The 20,249-nt window shown below is 44.3% G+C and overlaps 1 protein-coding gene across 8 annotated transcripts in view; it reads left to right on the top strand.

Moving 5' to 3' along the window:
- Positions 1-20,249, top strand: part of shroom2a (shroom family member 2a) — an 84,623-nt gene that overhangs the window by 15,296 nt on the left and 49,078 nt on the right. For all 8 annotated transcript variants that reach the window (XM_015363821.2, XM_006639112.3, XM_015363822.2 and 5 more), the window contains one exon: positions 13,509-13,657. In XM_015363821.2, the coding sequence (XP_015219307.2) occupies positions 13,509-13,657 (149 nt within the window). The remainder of the gene's footprint in view (positions 1-13,508; positions 13,658-20,249) is intronic.

Here is a 20,249-nt window from a genome sequence, read left to right as displayed (position 1 = left end):
AGTCGCACACAGTTACACTCACACCACAGCCAGGTCACTTACAAGTAAGTCCTTAAACTGTGGGAGGAAACCAGAGCTAACCACTGCACCACTGTCCCTCCTTTAGTTATACAGCCAACTGGAAAAATGTATTTGTTTAATTAGGAAGACAAGTAACAACAACAGAATACTGATCTGCATACATAACTAGATGGACTTCAACAACAGACTTTTTTAACATTTGTTCAGCCATGGAACAAAGACGCATCACAGACGTCCTTCAGGGTCACCACACATTTGGTCCTTTTAGGAGGAGGGTGTCTCTCCTCTGAAATTGCGTATTTACATTTCTAAAGCATTTAAAATGCAACAACAGAATTACGTCTTTTAGGGATGCTGACGGGTAAAGGTATTTAATAGTATTCTGATAGCGTTACATAATCTAAACTCGTTCTTTGGGGTACATACTATACACAGGTTCATCTTAAATGAGTTAAGCGCTTCCATTGTGAAGCTAAATTGTTCTGAGCTTTTTTTCTTTATTTGCATCTTTCCTCGAAACCCGTCAGGCAGCGGTGACCTTGTGACGGCGTACCCTTGAGAGTCGCTGGACGAGCTCCTCTTGGGCAAGCTCGGTGGCAGGGCCTGTTGTCAACAGGCGCCCTGTTGCTAAGGAACGCCGGGGGCTGGTTTTCTCCTGCCTGTAAGTGCAGTGTCTGATGTGGAGATCACGTCAGGTCTGGGCTTTTTTCACTCCGAGCACCATAGATAACGCCAGTACAGGAGCCACCTGGCAGCCCTGAAATGAAAGGCAACAGGACACAGAGGCTATTAAGTCAGTGTCTGTACATAGCAGCAGAGGCAAAATGCAGCGTACAAGACAAATGAAGGAAAGCAGACCTGTGGGGATCACTGGTTACAATGCATTTAAGTCCCCTTTATGCCTGAAACCGACTCAGCTGTACATTAGCTCAGGTTTTGGTTTTGTTGTGGGCTGAGCCCCATGACATGATTGCCGGTGGGTGGCAGGCTTTTCCAAAGTGAGCACAACCCGAAGAGGTGACAGCCAGCGAGGGGAAATTTACAGACGGGTGGTTATTTGCAGTAGAATAAGTTGCAGACTGGCAGCAGGTTGTGGTTTCTGTGGCGTTTGGGGACGGGGATGTTGGCGGTGGGAGTTGGACTGACATCACAGAAGTCCACAGTCATGCCGGAAACCCACCGAGCGGTGAGATGTGTTGCACGCCCAGTGGCTGGAAGGTGGTAGTGCAGCCGCACAGCTCCAAGGTCATAAGTTCAGTTCCAGCTTGGGGCACCAGTGTGTGGAGTGTACATGTCTTCCTCTTACACATTTTCACCTGGTGCTCCATTTTCCTCCTATTAAAAAAATAATTGTAGGTTAGGGATGGTTATCACTGTTGTAGGTTAGGGATTACAATCCTCTCTAAAATTGTCCCAGTCAAGGGTTGGAAGTGGATGGGGGGGCACAGTTCTGGCTATTGGACTACAAAAAGGAAAACGCAAACGAACTTGATGTGCAGAAGAATGACCTCCGCTGGCTTGTGGCCGTTGTGATGTTCCTTCTCAAACAGGCCAACAGGCGGCCGCTGTAAATTGATCAGGGGGCCTTGGGTTTCTTCTTCTTCGTGGGGCTTTTCTTGCAGAAGATTAAGTTACTGTTTGTGTTGGGGCTCCTGTTACGTCTGTGCGTTGGGATTATGTGCCGTCCAAACAGGGCGGGGAGGGAGGCCGCGGCTCAAGGAGAAAAGACCAAGTCTCTCCGGCCCGCGAATTCCTCAGACCCCAGGCGCTTGCGGAGCGAGAACTGAGGCGCTAACGGACCAACAAAACGTTTCCTTGGTGCTTGTTGTTCCAGAATATTATTGACATAATACTATCGAACACTAGAATGAATAAAGTCTGAGAGGACAGATGGGAAAGATGTCGAATTTGTGTTGTAAAGCAAACTGGAATTAATTAAAATTCTTCACATTCCTCTCCTTGCACTGGATTCTTCAAATGTTCCTTCTACTTTAATATGACCCCTAGTTTCAGCAAACCTGTTTAATCCCGTCCTACAGTAGATGAATAGTTTCAAGGTTTTAAAGTGTGTTTTAATAGCCGTTTTCCCCAATGAAGTGCCAGTTCTCTTGTGAAACAGGTTGCGGTCTGGAAAGTAAATGTGTCAGTCAGTGGAAACTCTCCGCTGTTTCTTAGAAATGCTAGGGTTTCTAATCATTACTTTCTCGCATGACCTGGCCTCATTTTTTCGGTAGAATTAATTGATGCCAAGAGACAGATACTTGATTGAGAAATACTTTCAGCTCTATAATAACCTATAGTGAATTAACCTATAGTATGACCTTGCCATATTTACTGACCAAGAGAATAATTACATGTATAAGAAATTAATTACATCTCTACGATCTGGCACAATTGTAATTCCTGCAAATTGGGGGGAGGGGGGGAATAAAATTTGAAATTGGTTCATTTCTACCAGAGAGATTAGCACGATGAGTTTTCAAGGTATAAGCTTGAAATTAAGTTGTACATATAAGGATGTAACCGAGTGAGCCTTCCATTGGAGTCCATGGCTCTAACTTAAGAAATTCCATTTTCGTTCTAATCAAGGCAGCTGTTACAAACAGGACATCCACACCATGTGATTTTGTCCTTCACAGCTGAGCTTCTCTGGTGCAGTGAAGTCCTGCCCCACCCCTGAGATGGGGCATCAGGGTTTTGCAGGGTCTTCTTGCTGTCGTTCTGTGTTGGCTCTCAGTTACTTAAGTCGACAGGTTTCTTACTTAATTAACCAAATTAAATATGGACCTAATCAGAGTTGTGGGATTGTGCTTCTGCAGGGTGTGCGTGTGGTGAATGAGGTACTGGAGTGTTATCAGGCTGCAGGGTCTTTGTGTTCTCTTGCTGAGCCTGTGAACTCCATGCTAAACAGACGTGCAGATGTGCAGCCAAGTCTGTTACATAAGCAATTTGACAGACGATTCTTCGTGCGCTGTGCTTATCATTTTCACGTTAAGACATTTTAAAAAGTTGAACTGGGTCATATTTAACCTCTCATTTTAACTGTTTTATGCGTGTTTACCACAAATATACGCTTGTACTAGTATCGGTCATCCTTCACCCATTAAATGTACAAGCTTTTGGATAAAGTGCCTAGGTTGCTGTTGGATAAATCTCACCAGTTTTTCTTTCTTTTGGTCTTTTCCATATCTGGTTCATGTTTAAACTAAAAGTTCTGTCCTTGGTGGGAGGAGAAGGGTCAATAATTTAAAATGTAGTCCCTGTCTGTGTTTTTTTTTTTCTGGTAATGATTTTTTTGGAGGGCCTTGTTTCCCTCCCGGAGAGAGAGGAAATATAAAAGGCCACTGTAACCCAGCACCGCGGTGCGGGAGTAGTGTTACGCCAGCTCACCCCACTGTACCCTCGCGCTCCGGGGGTGGAATGTTCCGGCTCTGCTGGGGCAGCCTGCTGATTACATTTTGGGTAAAAAGCCTGTTTGTGTTGAAGGGGCAGGCAGGGGTTCAAGGTTAATTTTAAAATAACTGAGGGGAAGCAGTTAGTGCCCAGACTGCACACACACATAAGCCACCACCCCCCCCTGCCTTGTTTGGATAGGAAGAATGGAATGTGCAGCATGTGCTGTGCATTCTTTCCTTTCAGGTTCTTTAATTTTTAACCAAGGCTCTTTGTACAGGCCTGGGCTTTTATTGAAATCACTCAGGACATGTCTGACACTGCTCCCCTGGGTTTATACTCTGTGGCGCTCCGGCATTCCGCTGTTATCTGCTGCCTGCGAACAACAGAGTTTGTGCCCATAAATCGCAGGCCCCTGTGCTTTGACTCTGCTGCATTCCTGACAAGGCATCCTAAGAAACCCGTCTTTCTGTCTCCCCATCTTGAGCCTGTCGGCCTTTCATCTCTGAGCAGTCATTATTCCTCCCTCTCTCTGTTTTCTTTGGGCCTTTAATCTGTTGACCTTCGCCTGCAGATTGGCTTGTGTCGGTGGCTTCGCGCTGATGAGTGAGCGTCCAGAAATCTAAAAATAGCTATTTGCATTGAAATGCGAAGAGCAGAAAGCAAAATAAGAATAAACATTTTTAACTGGACCGCACTCCCACTTCCTCGGTCATTGGAAACTCCTAACCTTTCGGCCAGAGGACCCCTAATCCAGAATCAGACGGAAGTGATAGGAGAAATACACACCAGCACCATGTCAGCACTGTAGCAGTGAGCAGTAGGAAGATCTGTATCAATGATATCATAACAGGAGAGTGTCCAGTGATGCCAGGATAGGGAATGTGGAAGCTTCCAGCACACAGCTCTTATAGGTGTGGAAAAAACCATCAGGTAGATCCGTTTCTGACCGCGCTTGGATTAGAACCATCATTGGGCAGAAGTACCAGGTTTGAGCAGGAAATATCCTATTTAAAGTGGACAACGAAACCTCTTGAAGCATCTACAGGGGACCAGGGACTATCCCGCAACTATATGAACTATATGAAGTTGTCAGCAAGGGGTCAGGTGCGCTCTGAAAAAAATGTAAGAGGATCCTCTCAGATTTTTTTCCCATAGATGATGTCCAAGTATCTATTCCCAGTAGTGACAGCAGCCAAAGGTTTGTTTGACATCTCCAACAGATCACACAAGTAGAAGATGCCGATGCTCTTTGTTTTGCCCCCCTTACATCCAGCGGATTGTGTACCCACCCAATGAAGTCTCGGCCCCAGGGGGCTTGCAGAATGAAGACACGAGTTGGGGGGAAAACAAAACTGAAAGAGGAGCCTGGATAGCTTGCACTGAATATGAAACTTCTGGAAAGAGCAAATTAAAAATGTTTGCCGAAAGCGAAACGGAAAAGGAAAATACTTCCGAAAAACGTGAGATTGAGTGCCACTTTTTCTCAGACCTCGTGACTTAATCAAATACCAAGTCACAATCGGTTGCATAGTTATGGTATTTAAGGGGATCTCCGGTATAACCTGAATCATGGACTGGCAGGACTTTCTTCAAGTGGACACCAAGATGTACAAGCAGATATACGATCCCATACAGATCTTTCACTTAGAAGAATGGAGAATCTATGACTGTTCAATGTATATAAATGTACATTTTAGTTTGCAGTGTATCCAGATACACTAATGATGGAGAAAAGGAAGTCACAGGTTTAAAAAAACACAGATGAATTTGTTAGTCATTTTTAGAATGGGGATGCAAACTTGAAAAAAATTGGGAAAACAATTCCATCTGTTCAAGCTGTTGCCAGTTTTAAGTTTACCGGTTTGAGGTTCTTCCAAGCAGCTAGGAAAAAAAGTGACCGAATAATCCACTGTTGAGAATGTGCAATGTAAACCAAAATGCACAACTGGCCACTATCAAAACCTAATGTAAGGGATTTAGCCACTAAGATCAGTTTCCAGGAATCACCGCAGTACAAACAAACTCTGAAGTGACACCACCCCATGCGACCACTAATCGGTCTCGGCAAGGGAGTGCGGCACACTTGAAAACTGATCTTTACAAAAACCGTAACAACGAAGGAATGACACAAAAAACATTCGTATCTTTGGTGGGGGAAATGTCATTCGGTCCCATTTGAGGCAGTCCCTTCAGGTCTAATGACCCCTGGGCAGTGGTAAACAGACACATTCTGCCTTTGCTGAGGACTTCCAGCTCCATGAGGTGTGGCAGGAAAGACCACATGCCCTCTTCCCAAGCAGTTTTGTATTCCTGGAAAGTTTTCTATGTGGTGGTCTGATGCAGATGAATAATTCGTGTTATTAAATAATACAGCACAGATTCCTCAGCTGAGCTCAAATTGCCTGTTTTCTTTAAAAAGGCACTGGTGTTATCAGCATACCAGGAAAATGTGAAAATCTTAGACTCTGTTTGGAGCTTGCTGTAGCCTTTGGAAGAGCAAAACGGCTCAATAACCTTGCGCTCCAGATTCTCCAGCACGTACGCAAGTATTCCGTTTTTTTTTGTTCCTTTGGTTCTCCTGAGACGAGATGTGTTTTCAAGAACAAATGCTGAATACCGGACATCTGAACATTTTAAGTCCACAGCTATAGCAGCAAACTGAGCCCCAGTACCACCATCTCTGTCATCAAAAGCTGCGCTTGCTGTTCCTTTGACAACTTCAGGCAGCCTTTTTGGCTGGTTTGGAAGAGTTGAACTGTTTTCTTAACTGGAGAAGCAACAGGTGACCAATCAGTCTTCTCTGCATCACCCTGCCGTCGATGCATGATGAAGGCAAAAAAGGGGGGGGGAGAGGCTTAAAAAAACAAGCAAAAAAGATAGTCTGGCAACAGGAGCTGATGCCACCAACCATCCCAGCATACAGGTCATGTGATCAGTCCTCCACATGACATCACTTCCTTGCTCTGCGAAGCGTGAACGCAACATCCTATTCCAGCACACGAATTGAAACTTTTCTTCTTGGTTTCTGTTTCTTCTTTCTGGAGCACCCCTTTTTGAAACGCTGGACATCGAAGGTGTGCCCAGGGGTGTGCATCGGCCCCCAGAGGTGGCATAATGAATGATTTTTGTTTGCTTCCTTGGCAGAAATATATATTGTATTGGAATGTTGTTTCGTTCTGTAGCCACACGCCCACAAACTCTATACAGCTAAGCATAATACCACAAGGGGAGCGTCCTCACCAGAATGGCAGACCGCCACGTATTCAGAGGCACATCACCAAAGGCCAGCCAACCCACAGGGACGGGATAAGAGAAAGCAAGAATGCCAAAAGAATTAGAAAAAAAAGATAAACTAAAAAAACTGCAGCAACCGCTTTGTACTTTCTGGTGCAGACTCCCAGGAGAGAACAGCTCCATGCTTCCGGGCCGTGACTGCAGAAACAAAACATCCAAAAAGGAAAAGGCCCGCTCTCCGGGGAAGAGCGCGAGATGGCCAGCACTGAGCTGTCGTCTTCTGGGCTGCTGTAGTACCTGCGAGGCAGATTCTTTTTTTGGGCACAAACATATATATATATTTTATTTAGTCGTTTTTCTGTTGCTCACATTAAGGCATGGTTTTGACGGCTGGAAATGGAGGGGACCCCACATCTCAAGTCTGTGAATGTTTTGGAAGTTTCTTTGTAACAGCTCTTTGAACCCTTTGTACAGCTCTTGAGTCCAGGATTTTGCTTGAACCCTTTTCAGACTAAGGTAAAGCACCTGGGTTGAAGACCCGGTGCTGGAACTGGACAGGATTGTGGGAAGTGTGGCGCTCGAGTGCGTTTAGAGGCCTTCTTGGTCACACTGCGCAATGCGGTGAGGAGAGCCAAGTACAACGGACGTTTTCACCCCAAATCGAATGGCAATCAAATAGTTTTCTGGCTAAGTGGGGGAGCCTAGACAAGATCTGGTATTCCCTACTATATTGCTTAGGGATTTAGTAGATAGTTTTCCTACCTAACACGTTGCACAGACAGTGTTTTTTCTGTTTCAAAAGAGATCCCCAGTGTCCTTTATGTAAAGCTACCTTTATTTCATCATTCTCTACAGATGTCCCACCCACATTATTACGATCATTATTGATTTCATAATTATGTTAATGCGACATTCCGCATGGGATTTGAGACAAATCTATATGGAGAAGCACTGAAACGTAACAAATGCTGTTGCTTCCAGCCTTTCGGTAGAGAATCCAAGCATCTGTGAATTTTAGTTTGTGTCATAAACCAAGATCACATCGAGGAGCTTGGAATGTGTTATTCGGAAAGCAGCCTTGTAATGTTTTGCAGTGAACAACACTTGGGAGAAAAAAGTTATTGGCTGACTGGAAGCAAAAAAGGAGAGGAAAGGCCAAACAAATGCTCTGTTCTTGTCTATAAATCACTTGGAGCTGCAGTGTGAATAATAAATTCTGCTGTTGGCTAGCAGGAGTGAAACAGGCATTCATCCAGCCCAATGTGAGGGCAGCACTGGATACCTGACTGGGCAGTTTTAGTTCACATCTTTTGCAGATGAACTCTCAGCAGAGGCATTCCCCTGCTCCTGGGCTCTCTTGCCTGAATGTTAGAATACATTAGGGGCATCAAATGTTGGTCATAAGTGCACCAGTCATCACTCCTGTGTGATTAATAAACAAAATATGAGTAGCAAATCATGTTTTACTTCAGTTTGTATTGGGCTCCAGTGGCTTAAAAAGAGGTACTTTTGCTGCTGCTTTGAATGTATTCACTATTTTACAATTTAACAAAACACTGCATACTTCGTGCGATCTTTGACCGGGGGATTGTAAAACCTGACAAGCTGAATAAATCATGGGAGTGCATTGAAAACCGAGAACAGGAGGCACTTCTTTACGCAAAGTCTTGTGGGAGACTGGAACAAGCTACCCAGCCACATCGTTGAAGCCGATCACCCTGGCTTCTTTCATGAACTGACTGGATGAGATCCTTGACTTCTAAGAACCAAGTTGTGTTCTTATATGGCTCTGTTTATTAGGCTTTCTTCTTTTGTCTGTAAGTTGCAAGAGTCTTGACATTTATGACTGATGCGCTCTGGGCCTGACCGTGGCCCCGAGATTAGCAGGCATTGCTGACAGGGTGCTTCGAGAAGCTGTGTTTACAGTAGGTTGTCTGCAAAGTGGTCATATTCTTTCCAACCACATCCTGTGCTGGCAGTCCATGGTCCACTGGCCTCAAGCTGAGAGTTATTTATAACAAAGGCAATGACAGGGCGCAAGGGAGAGAAGGAAGGAGTATATTGGAAAGGGCCTTTATCAGCACCACATTGACATGTAGGATCTACACCCTTTCCTGCTGCAGGCTCGTCATCTTTCTTCGTGCCCCGCGAGCTGGGAGCTGAGGCCGAGGAGTGACAAGGCAGCTCGACACGGCGGAGGTCCAGGGCCAGAGCTCTGTGAAAGGGGGCCGCCAAATACTTGCCCAGCTTTAAGGAAATTCCTTTGAGCGAGGGGATGTGTGCTCCTGTCAGAGCCTACGCCCCTGTGCCAGCTTCTGGCAATGATTTTCTTTCCCGTCGAGGAGAGTATTTCAGATTGGTTTGAGTTTATTACCCCCTGCCGTGGAACGAAATGTAAACTTTGTAACTGGGGGTGTGTGAAATACTACCTCCTTTTTTCTGTATTCCTTAACATGTTTGACTGACATTTGTTTTTAGAAACCCTCAAACAAAGGACTTTTTTTGTGGTGCTGTTAACAATATGTATGCATTATATAAAACAGATTTTGCTGTTCTGACTGCACTGGATAGACTGAGAGCGCTGTGAGCAGATGATTCACCAAAGTAGCTTAACGAAGCATCGATCGTGATCGTGTTGATGCCAGTATCTTAAAAATACAGACTGCTTCAATAAAGCGAGGCATAATATGTGTGGCAGGTAAACCTTTATCTTCAATTTTGCCCAAACTGTCCACTCCACTCGTGTTTGGTATAAAAAAGGTTGTCAAAGCAAATGTCTGCTGTCCTTGTCTGTCTTTCTGTGTAATGGCTGGGAGGCTGTCTCAAGGCCACAGTGATTTGATGTCAAAATACAGAGGTTTCTGAGGAAGAAAATTATTTACTGATAAATATTTAATATAAAAGTTAAGTTTAATATTTGCCAAGTCTGACTTTGCCATAGGAACCAGTCAGCAGATAGCTGTTTTTTTCCTCAATATACTGGCGATTGTTCTGTTCTATATTTCCTTTCTTTCTTTTTTCGACACTCCTTAGTTACCCGTTGCGCTATTACTTTGTCAGTCGGGCTTTAGAAGGACCGTAATGGATTGGTCCTGCCATTAAAGCTCTGGGAATTGAACGAATGAAGTTTAAATTAGATGTCAAATGAGATTCCTCTGCTGAAAGGTTTATCCGTTTTACTGAGCAAGGTGCTGCTGTTTGAGCAGTATAACGATGTCATTAGTAACAGTGGAGAATTTCCTGCTTTTTACTTAATGAAGTCAGTCGAAGCGTATGCTTCACTGCATTGGGCAGGGACAGTGATTTTCAGACAAAGTGCGGACTGCAGCTGAATTATGAGGGCAGAGGGTTTCGGCTCAGCATGTGGTAGTTCCAGTTCGCTGCTCTGTGTATTTGCAGTACAGCTCACCGCTATTAAAGGTCCTTTGCGGCTCTGTGCAGAGATAATCACATTCCATTTTAGTTAGCCTTAACAGTTAAGCTATGCTGTGAAACAACTTGTTCTGTATTTCATTGGTCTCACTCTCTTCTGGCAAGATGTGATTTGGAAACAGCCAGAGGCAAAGGTCTGGAGTGTTCTTTCAGAAATGAAAAGCAGTTTAGAGAAGTAGATGAGTGACATGACACGTTAACGTTTTTATGTTCTGTTCAGCATCTCGGAACTGCAAGACTGAATAATTGTGTTCTTTGTAAGATATTGATGCAACTTCAACAAAGATCAGTTATATATATATATAGAGAGAGAAACAAATAAGCAGACTCTTGAGTGTTGACATTCTGTTTCATTTTCCTGCTCTTGTTAAAACATTTACTTCTCGGTTAACGTGGTTGAAACCTTTCAAAAATGCACGTGTGCTTTGTGTTAAAACCGTAAGCAGCAGAGCTTGCCATCTGGGATCAGTTATCTTTTTTAGAAAAATACCTCAGCCTGCTTCTTCTTCCAGTTAAGATTTAATAGTTTTTGTCTTTCCAGCCCAATTTCTAGGTCTGACGCACAACAGGTCTTTTAGTGTGCCACTACTTCACACCCAAATAGATGTAATGCAGTGGTATGCAGGCTGTTCCATAGTTGTGTGTGTGTGTACGTTTTGAATAAAATTAGCACTGATGTTATTTTGCTATTAACCTTTGTTTCAGTATTAGAAATCTTCCCCACTGCCGAACATTTTCACCTTTTTTTTTACATCACCATCGCTTTCTATAATGGCTTATTCAATTTAGGCTCATGGTGGCCTGGAGCCTACCTTGGGAATCACGGGGTGCAAGGCGGGGTACACCCTGGATGGGACGCCAGTCCATTCCAGGGTGCACCCAGATGCACACCAGGGTCATTTTTCCCAGAAGCCAATTAACCAATTAATACCAGCATGTCTTTGGGCTGTGGGAGGGACCTGGAGCACCCAAAGGAGACCCAGGACAATGCAGAGAGAACATACAAACTCCACACAGATAGCACTCCAGAAATTATAAGCAGGCCCCAGTGCTGTGAGGCAGCAATGTTGACCCCCTGCTTCGCCGTGCCGTCTCTTGATTCTCACTACTTCTTCACACTGCGTTTCAGTGCTTTTTCTCCGCTTACCTCTTGAGTGACGTTGCTCCCTCTCTGCACCACCTCACAGAGGTCTCGGGTGCAAGTTACTGTTTCCTGCAACCTGCAATACAGGCGACCGAGTCCCATGAGTCCTCTGTGACCTTGAGTGATCATAAAGCGGTGTTGAAAACAACACTTCTCAGCTTCTCCTTTGGAGGCGGCAGAACCGGCCACAGGGCACAATGATCCATTGTTCGGGCCTGCGCAGTGCAGCGGGCCTGTTCTTGTTAAACCGGTGTGCGTGTGCTCCTCGTGGACGGCGATAGTATCATCTTCGTGGGGCCTGAGGCCACTGGCGCGAGGCTGAGCCCAGAACTGTTGGCGACATGCATGCCGGAGTACGGAGTGTAGCTCTCCCGTGATACCGGTCTAACCATCACAAAGGCTCAGGAGACGTTAGTTTCCTGTCCGTTTCTTTTTTTTTCCCCCCTCTCTCCTCTTGTGCAATGCCGTGAGTTTGCAAATGGCTTGAAGAAATCCAGGTGCTCCTGCAGAGAGGTGGTGAAGACGTTTTGCCTTTCACTTTCTCTTCTTTCTCCCTCACACGGGCGGCGGCGGTGTTGTTGGCGTAAGAAGCACACTCTCACGCCAGTTTTTTTAGCACGGAGAGGGTCTCTTTTATGGTTTTTAGACGCATTTTTGTGCTGCCCGAGATCATTAATAAATCATAAATAATCCCAGTAATCCCAGTCCCAGTAATCGGGACTTTTTGTTGTGTAGCATCACATAACTTTTAAAGAGTTTGTTTCAAATAAAAAACGCGGTTTCTTCCAAAACCAGGTCTTTATTAAATAATAATGTCAGGATTTCACTAAGCTGGTGCTAACTGGTCTTCAATAAGCGGCAATGGGATAAAAAAAAAATCCTGTGAAATGAGCCAAACTGTGAAAATGCACTGGGTTTAGAAAGGGTAAATGCCTCTGAGGCTGTGTCATTCTTGCTTTCAAAGGGATCTGGCACCTCGTATTCAGTAAGACTCATTAGGAGCCGTTTAAATGCTTGTGTTAATGCCTGAATCCGCTGCTCTCTCAGTTCCTGCTGCGTGCAGCAGGTAAAAGCTGTGAGTGAGAGACGTTGAGAGGTTCAGTATTCCTGTGCTGAAATGGAGCCAGGACAATGTGGTTTATATGGAGTTCATCCGTTGCTCCTGCTAGGTTATGTATAGTTTGGTTTAGATAGGGAGATTGTGTGATGTGTAAAGCGTTGGGAGAATGTCAGAGATGAATAGTTTCTGAATGATTTATTGCCCCAAGGTTTTACTTTAAGAAAGTGACCTTGAATGACGTTCATCTCATTGCCCTGTGCAATTTACACTTTGAACAACAAGATGTTGAAATATCAAAGATCACAATTAACAATAAATAGCCTATAGAATAGCGGGGCAAACTAAATTCAATACTTGCTTTTAACAACAATAATATGGCCTGCGGTGGTTTCGTATGGTCAGGCACAGCTGGGAGGCTGACCCCTGGCCAGAGTGTCCGCTCATATCAGGGCCCCTTCATCCCTGTCCCCCTGCGTCTTCACAGGTGCCAGAACATGCCCGTCCCCTCAGCGGGGTCTGTAGGAGTTCCCACTAAAAGAAAAGCCTTTCATCATGCCATACCATTTGCTTTTGTTTTCTTTCCCCTGTGCTGGCACTGTTGGGGTCTGTTTTTGCAATATCCAGGTGGCAGACAATCACGCTGGGCCGTTCCGGAGCAGTAGGCTCTGGCATCAACTTCTGTTTTCTGCTTCCTTGTCTTCCTGTGTCCTGTTTTTTTTGTAATTTGCCAAGCATTTGCAGAATGTACCCATTTTTTTTGTCAGGTAAACCAGTGTGATGTGCGTCCAATGTTCCCCATCTCCCTTCCATTGCTAGAGATTACAGAAGTATCAGTGAAAGAATGAAGGAGGCAAAGATAAACTGTGCTGAAGGCTTTCATGCGATTTTATGCTTAAAATTCAGCATGTGCCAAGAGAGAAACCACATTAAATATACACAGATATCCTCTTACTGTGTGAAAGTGTCCGTTTCCAGCTATTACTGCGAACATACAATATTTCCATTCTTTTCAACGACGATTAGAAATCTTCTGATCGAAAAGGCTAACTAACAAATGCTCTTTTGGTTTGCCCGACTCGTAGGGGGAGATATTTCCAGGAAATGGTAAATCATTGCTATGGAGAAACTTTGGGGTGTCCTGTGCGAGAAAGCGGGGATGTGTCTGAGCCCCCTCCCCTGTGACGGTGGGTCATGGTGCTTGTTTGTCTGTTTGTCTTGCAGGTCGAGGAGGGCAGTAAGGCGGCGGCGGTGAAGCTCCAGGTGGGAGATGAGATTGTCGCCATTAACGAGGTTCCTCTGAGTGGCTACAGGCAGGAGGCCATCTGTCTGGTCAAAGGCTCCCACAAGACTCTCTCGCTGGTGGTCAAAAGGTAGGGGGGGGTCTCTGAGGGCTCTGGCAGATTGTGTGAAGGAGATGGAATTGCATGGTTAGACCACGCCTCTGTTTAGTGGAGTGGATTTGAATCTGCTGTGGACCTGGGTGACTGCACTTAACTCAGCACTGCTGGGAACTGAAGACGCGGATCTCTTAAACACACCAAAGCTGACGCCAGCCAGCTGGCCGAGGCAGGCAGCACTCGAGGCCTGCTGCACTGATCCGACTGCTTCTCAACCCTGGTTGAGTTCCAGTGTGTGGTTTTTTTACTTACTGTACAGCTAAAAAATTTGAAAGGGGTTAGAAATCCTGAATAGCTGTTCAAGATGAGGAATGGGAACCGAGTATAACAAATGTAAATATTGCTAAAAAAAAAACTTTGGCTTTGAGTGCTTCCAAACTTTCATGCATACCATTTCTTTTAACAACAAGAACTTGATGGATGCTTCGTATATTGTAGGCCCTCTAACAACAGTTTCTCTGGGGTATTCCAAATTCTGGGAATTCCAGGCACTGCTGAGGAATTCCTACTGTTGCCGTGCCTTCATAGGCGTCGGTCTCTTAAATCCAGCAGACGTGAGTGTGACGTGTGGGAGATCCAGAGACTAGATCGGGCTTCGAGGAATGACTGCTTTCTGATTCGTTCCCTGTTCAGTGTCTGCAGAATTCAGAAATATTGCTTTGAACCTCTGCCCCGTTGTTGTTGTTGTGGTTGTTGTTGTTGTTGTTGTTTTTTCTTAATATAAAACTTGGCAAGTTTGAGCCTGTTATATATGGTTTGTTGTTTTGTATGGATTTGGAAATGGAGCTGGTTGGTGATGCCATGTGTTCAGGTAACATTTGTGACACACGGCTGGGACCCATTGACACCATCTGCAGTGGTTAGACCACGCGTCTGTTTAGTAGAGTGGATTCGAATCTGCTGTGGACCTGGGTGACCACACTTAACTCAGCACTGCTGGGAACTGAAGACACAGATCTTGCTTTGTGCTAATGGAAGGCTCGATTTAGTCTGGGTCAAACAAATGCCAAGATGTCTGTAACGTGGGGAAAAAAAGCTCCTCTTTTACCACTGTTTTGTGTTTCTTCTTTTACTCCTGATATAGCTGCAGGTGTCTAAATTCTTCCCCGGATTTCTGGAATTGGCAATTACAGGAGAAAAACCACCCAAGTATAAACAATGATTATAGGTGTGCTTCTTTAATCTGCTATTTCGTACACATAAACACTTTCACCTTAGAAGGCCTCATCATTAGCACTCCCACTGACATCCCCTAACACTCGAAACCAAAGTGGTTGCTTGTAGTTTTTGAGAGGGGCGGGTAGTTGTGATCTCAAACTGTGTGAAAAAAGCAGTATGCACTCACCAGGCCATGGATTGGATTAAAATGTTCACAGGTTGACATGGTTTATGTGAAAGCAAGCAAGCCCTTCTTCAAAACATGTATAGGAGCCACCTGGCTTTCCTGAAACACTTTGAGTATTTGCGTATGAAAAGATGTGGTTCTGTCTTGAGTCACTTTTAGACTTTTTAAATTACATACAGTACCAATGAATTGCTGTCTTTTGTTCTTTAAAAATGCACATGCTGTTGATTGGTTATTGTTTTGTTCTGGCTGATTTTTATCAAGATGTTAAGTGCGTGTCGTTCCCACATTAATGCAAAATCAGTCATGGCTTTTTGATAAGTCTGAGTGTTTTGCATTAATCTGCTGAAGGGAACAATTAATCAAATTTTACACACCCAGTTTGCCTATCCTTTCGTGTATATATGATGTCATACACAAAATTAGATAAAAAGGCGTCTTTCTGTGTTACATTGGGATTCTGTAAGGCAGTTTAACTCTGCCTATGTTGCCCAATAATGAAAGTTATATTATAATAAAACATGAATATCAGCTAAAGCCCTGGATATATTTTCATAGGATTTGTACACATGGAACTTCACACCCCCTAACTATACGCAGACTTGTAGCTGGTCACACTGAGGTGGAACTGTCACAGATATGCCTGAAAGCAAAGTAAGAAGTGCTGTAGTTCCAGTTAGAGAAATTAATACAAGAAAAAAACTTGGATGTAAAGGTACTTGTTTCAGAATCCCGTGTGTCAGGATTTCTGGGGCATTGAAACACTCTGCTGAATGAAATAACTATTGGTTATAGTGAAATCTCCAGTAGTAATAAGAGATTTTGGGTGTATCAGTTATGTGACGTAAGGGCTTGCAGTTTCTGATCAGTATCTAGTATCCAGTCTCGTTATCTAGACTCTAAAAGGAAGTGCTATCATGTATTCTCTAAAGACTTTCAGTGGTTCATTCCCCTCACCACACCCTGAAGCTTAATCTCCATAGTGAGCGCTGTCTTTTTTTGGAGGGTTGCTGAGGAACGATAGAGCTGTAGTTTCCTTTGTGCAAAATTGAATCGGAGGATGTCTTCTAGTGCTAAGTGCAATTTCTGAGGCATTCTGAACTAAAGACTGAAATGCTCGATTTTGAGGAACACTTTTTAATTTGTTTTTTAAGCAAAAGAACCAAGTGACCAATCTACAGGCTCAGTATTTTAGAGACCTATCCAGTGAAGTTACAGCAGATGGAAAAACAGCATCCATCTCCAAACCAGTCTTTACGCTCATGTCTGCTTGGAATGATCGGTGTAGGTGACATACTTCTGCCTGATGGTGTCTAGAGCTACATTATTCACATGGTCTGAGGGTTTTAAGAAGCGCTGGTAGCTATTGGTAACTCAATAACTCAATCATTCAGATGCTGTGAAAGTTGACGCTCACTCTACCTGGACATGCAGCTCCACAGTATAGACGAGCTATACGGGCGCTGAGCTGCTGTATCTGTATTCCCTTGTTCTGGGGTTGGAGCTGGTTTTAAACATTAATAGAATTTAGGCTTCAGCATGATGATAAAACATTACTTTTATAGTAAGAGTAAAAAGTAATACTTTGTGGGTATTGTGCGTTACAAGTTGAATCAGGTAATGATTAAATGCATGGCCGTCATGGATAGGTTAACTTTTAGGGACAAATAGATTTTGTAGTGCTCGCCCTGTGTGTAAGGGAGGGATAGTGTGCTGAAATTACACTCTATACACAAATAGCAACTGCAGTTGACAATTTTGTTTGCCCACAAATGAGATGCATTCTAAATAAGCAAACAATGCGCAGTGGTACAGGGTCATTTCTGAGCCACAGTGAAGAGAGATGGATTGAAAACGAGCTGAAATCTCGCCATCTTCCAGGCTGGGGCATCGATACTCCTGCGTCTTAGTGTTGTTGTCCACTGCCATTGCTGTGCACTTAAATACAGATCAGGTCCAGCCAGATTTAAGTTCTCTAAATCTGACCAGATCAGGCTGTATGATGGCAGGGCTGCTGCCAATAATTTTTTTTTATTCTTTCAGAGCTTGAAATGAAGCAGTTGTTGTTCATTCAGAAACTGACGCTTACTTTTAGTATTACGCCACAGAGTCCTTGATGGCAAAACGCTGTATATTTTGTTTAGAATGGTAGAAACGTTCAACCACGAAGCCTCAACAGATCTTCTCAGTCCCTCGGGGTGCAGTGTGTACAGCACTTAACGCATGTTTAAAGGTTTTTTTTTGTAAGATCTCCTGAACTTGTCTTCCACAGCAAGCTGCTTACTGATTCTGCACCATACTTTACATATCAGTGGGGAACAGCATCCCGTAGCCCGGCGCTGGCTTGTTCCTGGTTGTTTAGGTGGGAGATACTGCTCCACCTCATCTCCTGAGGAGGGACTTTTCTTCAGACTAACCTTCCAATTGGTCTCTTCTGCTGGTTTCGGGCAGGATTAATTTCCACCTGACACACGGTGGGATCAAGGCAACAGGAACTTCTTGACAAGGAAGGCCTTTCAGCTTTTGGTGGCGAGTTTGACTCGGAGGGAAATGAAAGCACCCGGTCACAGATAATTTTGCATCAGGTGATTTAGTCTGCAACTGTGAGCTCGCTCGCTGTTGGAATGGGAAGCACTAAGCCCCACGGGGAAGTGGAACCTGTCCGTCTCTGCCCTGCCCTGGGGAAGCTCATTCATTTGGAAACCTTTTATCCCACCATCTTACAAACCAGCTTGCCTAGTTGCCGTGCCAGTTTGGGGCAGTTAAAACTTCAAATATGTTGTCTGGTCATGATTGGCAAACTAGCCAACCTTAAATAAAAATAAAGGTGTAAAAATGTGATGGAACAAGAATGGGATGCTGTTCCCAGCCCTGTTCCGCAGCGTGTTTCTGACCGCCTGTGTGCTCGCCCTGTGTGTCTGCCGAGAGCTGAGCCGAGGGTAGCGCTTTCCACAGTGGTCCCGCGGAGGTGAGCAGTGGTCTTGAGCTTTCCAGGCGTCGTTGACATTTTGCTTCTGATCATCCTTTAAAGACAGTCTGGATTAAACCATATTGCTGTCATAGGCAAGCCAGCTTGAACGGTTAGAAACACAGAATGAAGTGTTTCAGACGTAAAAAAGCACTCTTTCTAAACACGTGCAAGTGAAGACAAGCAAGTTCAGAAAATCAATATAAGGGTCATTAAAATTCAGTTCAGTTGTGTATCATACACAATATATAGGTGTATTATATGTTGTGTTATATAATGACTGTAGTTTGAATCGTTTGTGTTCCCTGGTTACTTGCCAAGCTGGTGGGTCTAGAAGGATACGGATTCCCAAAAGTGGACAGTTTTAGACCAAACTTTCTTCCTGGCAGAGTAGATGCTGATTGACACTACCTTTTAAACGTAGTACATGTGTGATAAGTGGTGACCTAATAATTTAGGAATGGGGATGGGAGGTATTGTGAGTCATGTTTGCAGCGTTGCACCTAACCCGAGATTCTGTTGAAACTGTTGTCGGCTTCTTCGGAAGAGTTAGGGTGACCCATACTCCATAGCAGAATGAATAGAGTATTTACTTGTGCACCAGGCACACCTGACTTTGTGACCGCAAGGCACGTTTTCATTGATTTAGGAGTTACACCCAGCCACAGCACCTGACTGCAGCTTCGACACCCTGACGTGGAAAAAACAAATCCTGATGCCAAGGCTTCAGAGAATGGATCCCCAGCTTCGTGCTTACGCTGCACACCATTGTGCATCTGCATTGTTAATAAAAAAATCCTCAAATGTAGATCACTAGGCATAGAACAGCTGTTTTTATTTTTAATTTGGAATGCTATTTTTAATACATTTTTTGAGATTATCACATAAGTCTCCCCTATTTACAGTTTGTACTCCAGATTCACTGCATATAGGTTGAAGTTAGATTATATGTATTAGATATAGATTCCAGGCTGCTCTGTACTGTTTACTGTTGTCTGGCTCAAAAGTGATGGAAGCCCAGCGGCCTGGCCAGCTGTATATGTTAACAGACAACCCACCCCCCCCCCATGTTAGATGAGAGGAGGGAGCACTCCTCTCTTTTTTTCCATCTCTCTCCATGGGGGAGTAAGGATGAGTCTCGCCAATGCCTCTGGGTGCACAATGCACAATGCAGGCTGGGTGCACGGAGCTTGGCTTGTCCTGAACCTGTTGAGCAGAGACCAGGAGACCCCTCTGTCCCTGGAAGAGTGACAAGAGGGGTTTCCCACTGGGACTGAGCGGGCGATTCCCCCTCCAGTGGTTCAGTTTGTGCTGCTGCATTCTGCTCTTCGTGTGATCCACATTGCAGGGCGTCCTGAGACCGACCGCTCGAGTCCTAGCAGCCCATTACACGAAGCGGGAATTGTGTTTCTGAGGTTCCATGATTTCGGGTTCAGCGAGGTCTGTTTTCTGTCCAAGTTCAGTCAATGGCACTCGACTGTTCAACCCACATTGCGCCCCAGTGCAGAGACGTTTGCTCCTGGCCTCCTGTGGCAGCTTCACATCAGCCTTTCTGGGTTTCAGAAGATCAAAAACTATTGACTTTCTTCAGCAGTAAAAAGGCACATTTTTCCTGTAGCGTAGCTTGCTAAAATATAAACTACGTATTGATTTAGGAATTTCTTTGTCTAATTACAGTGCTGTCTCAGTGAGTTAGTACTTCATACACTGGTGTGCTCCTGTAGCTGCTCATGTCCACCAGTTACTCTGTTTCTGGGCCAAGTGAAACATTCCATCGGATAATAAAGGTGTAAGTGAGGAATTTCAAGGGAAATAAATATCTGGATATATTTGAAGTTCTTAATATACTTTTTAGAGCTTTATTTTATCATTTATTAACCAAGACTCCTACTCGTGAAAGGGGTAGGGGGAGTTAGTAACCATCATATTTTTCTTTGCAGGTTTAATTTCTGTAATTGTATGGTTATCGGCACAGCTCTCTTGCACTCTTACTAGTTCTGCACTTGTGTTCTTACTACCCTCATAAAATATTTGTCACACAGCAGTGGAAACAGTGTCAAGGCATTGGTTGGAGGGATTTTAAATCTCTTTTGGCTGCACATTGTCTGGCTATTCAAATGCAGTCAGAACAATGGAACTTTTGTTGAGGCATCAACTTGTCAGTACTGTTATTCTTCAGTCGATAATCACTTCTGCCATATTTGTTCCCTCACATAACGGTTTTGTAGCTCTTGTAAAAGAGAAGACTGATG

This window comes from Lepisosteus oculatus, chromosome 15, assembly GCF_040954835.1.
Source record: "Lepisosteus oculatus isolate fLepOcu1 chromosome 15, fLepOcu1.hap2, whole genome shotgun sequence".
Taxonomy (NCBI): Eukaryota; Metazoa; Chordata; class Actinopteri; order Semionotiformes; family Lepisosteidae; genus Lepisosteus; species Lepisosteus oculatus.
Note: the sequence above shows the minus strand (reverse complement) of the source record. Positions and strands in the feature narration are given on the sequence as shown.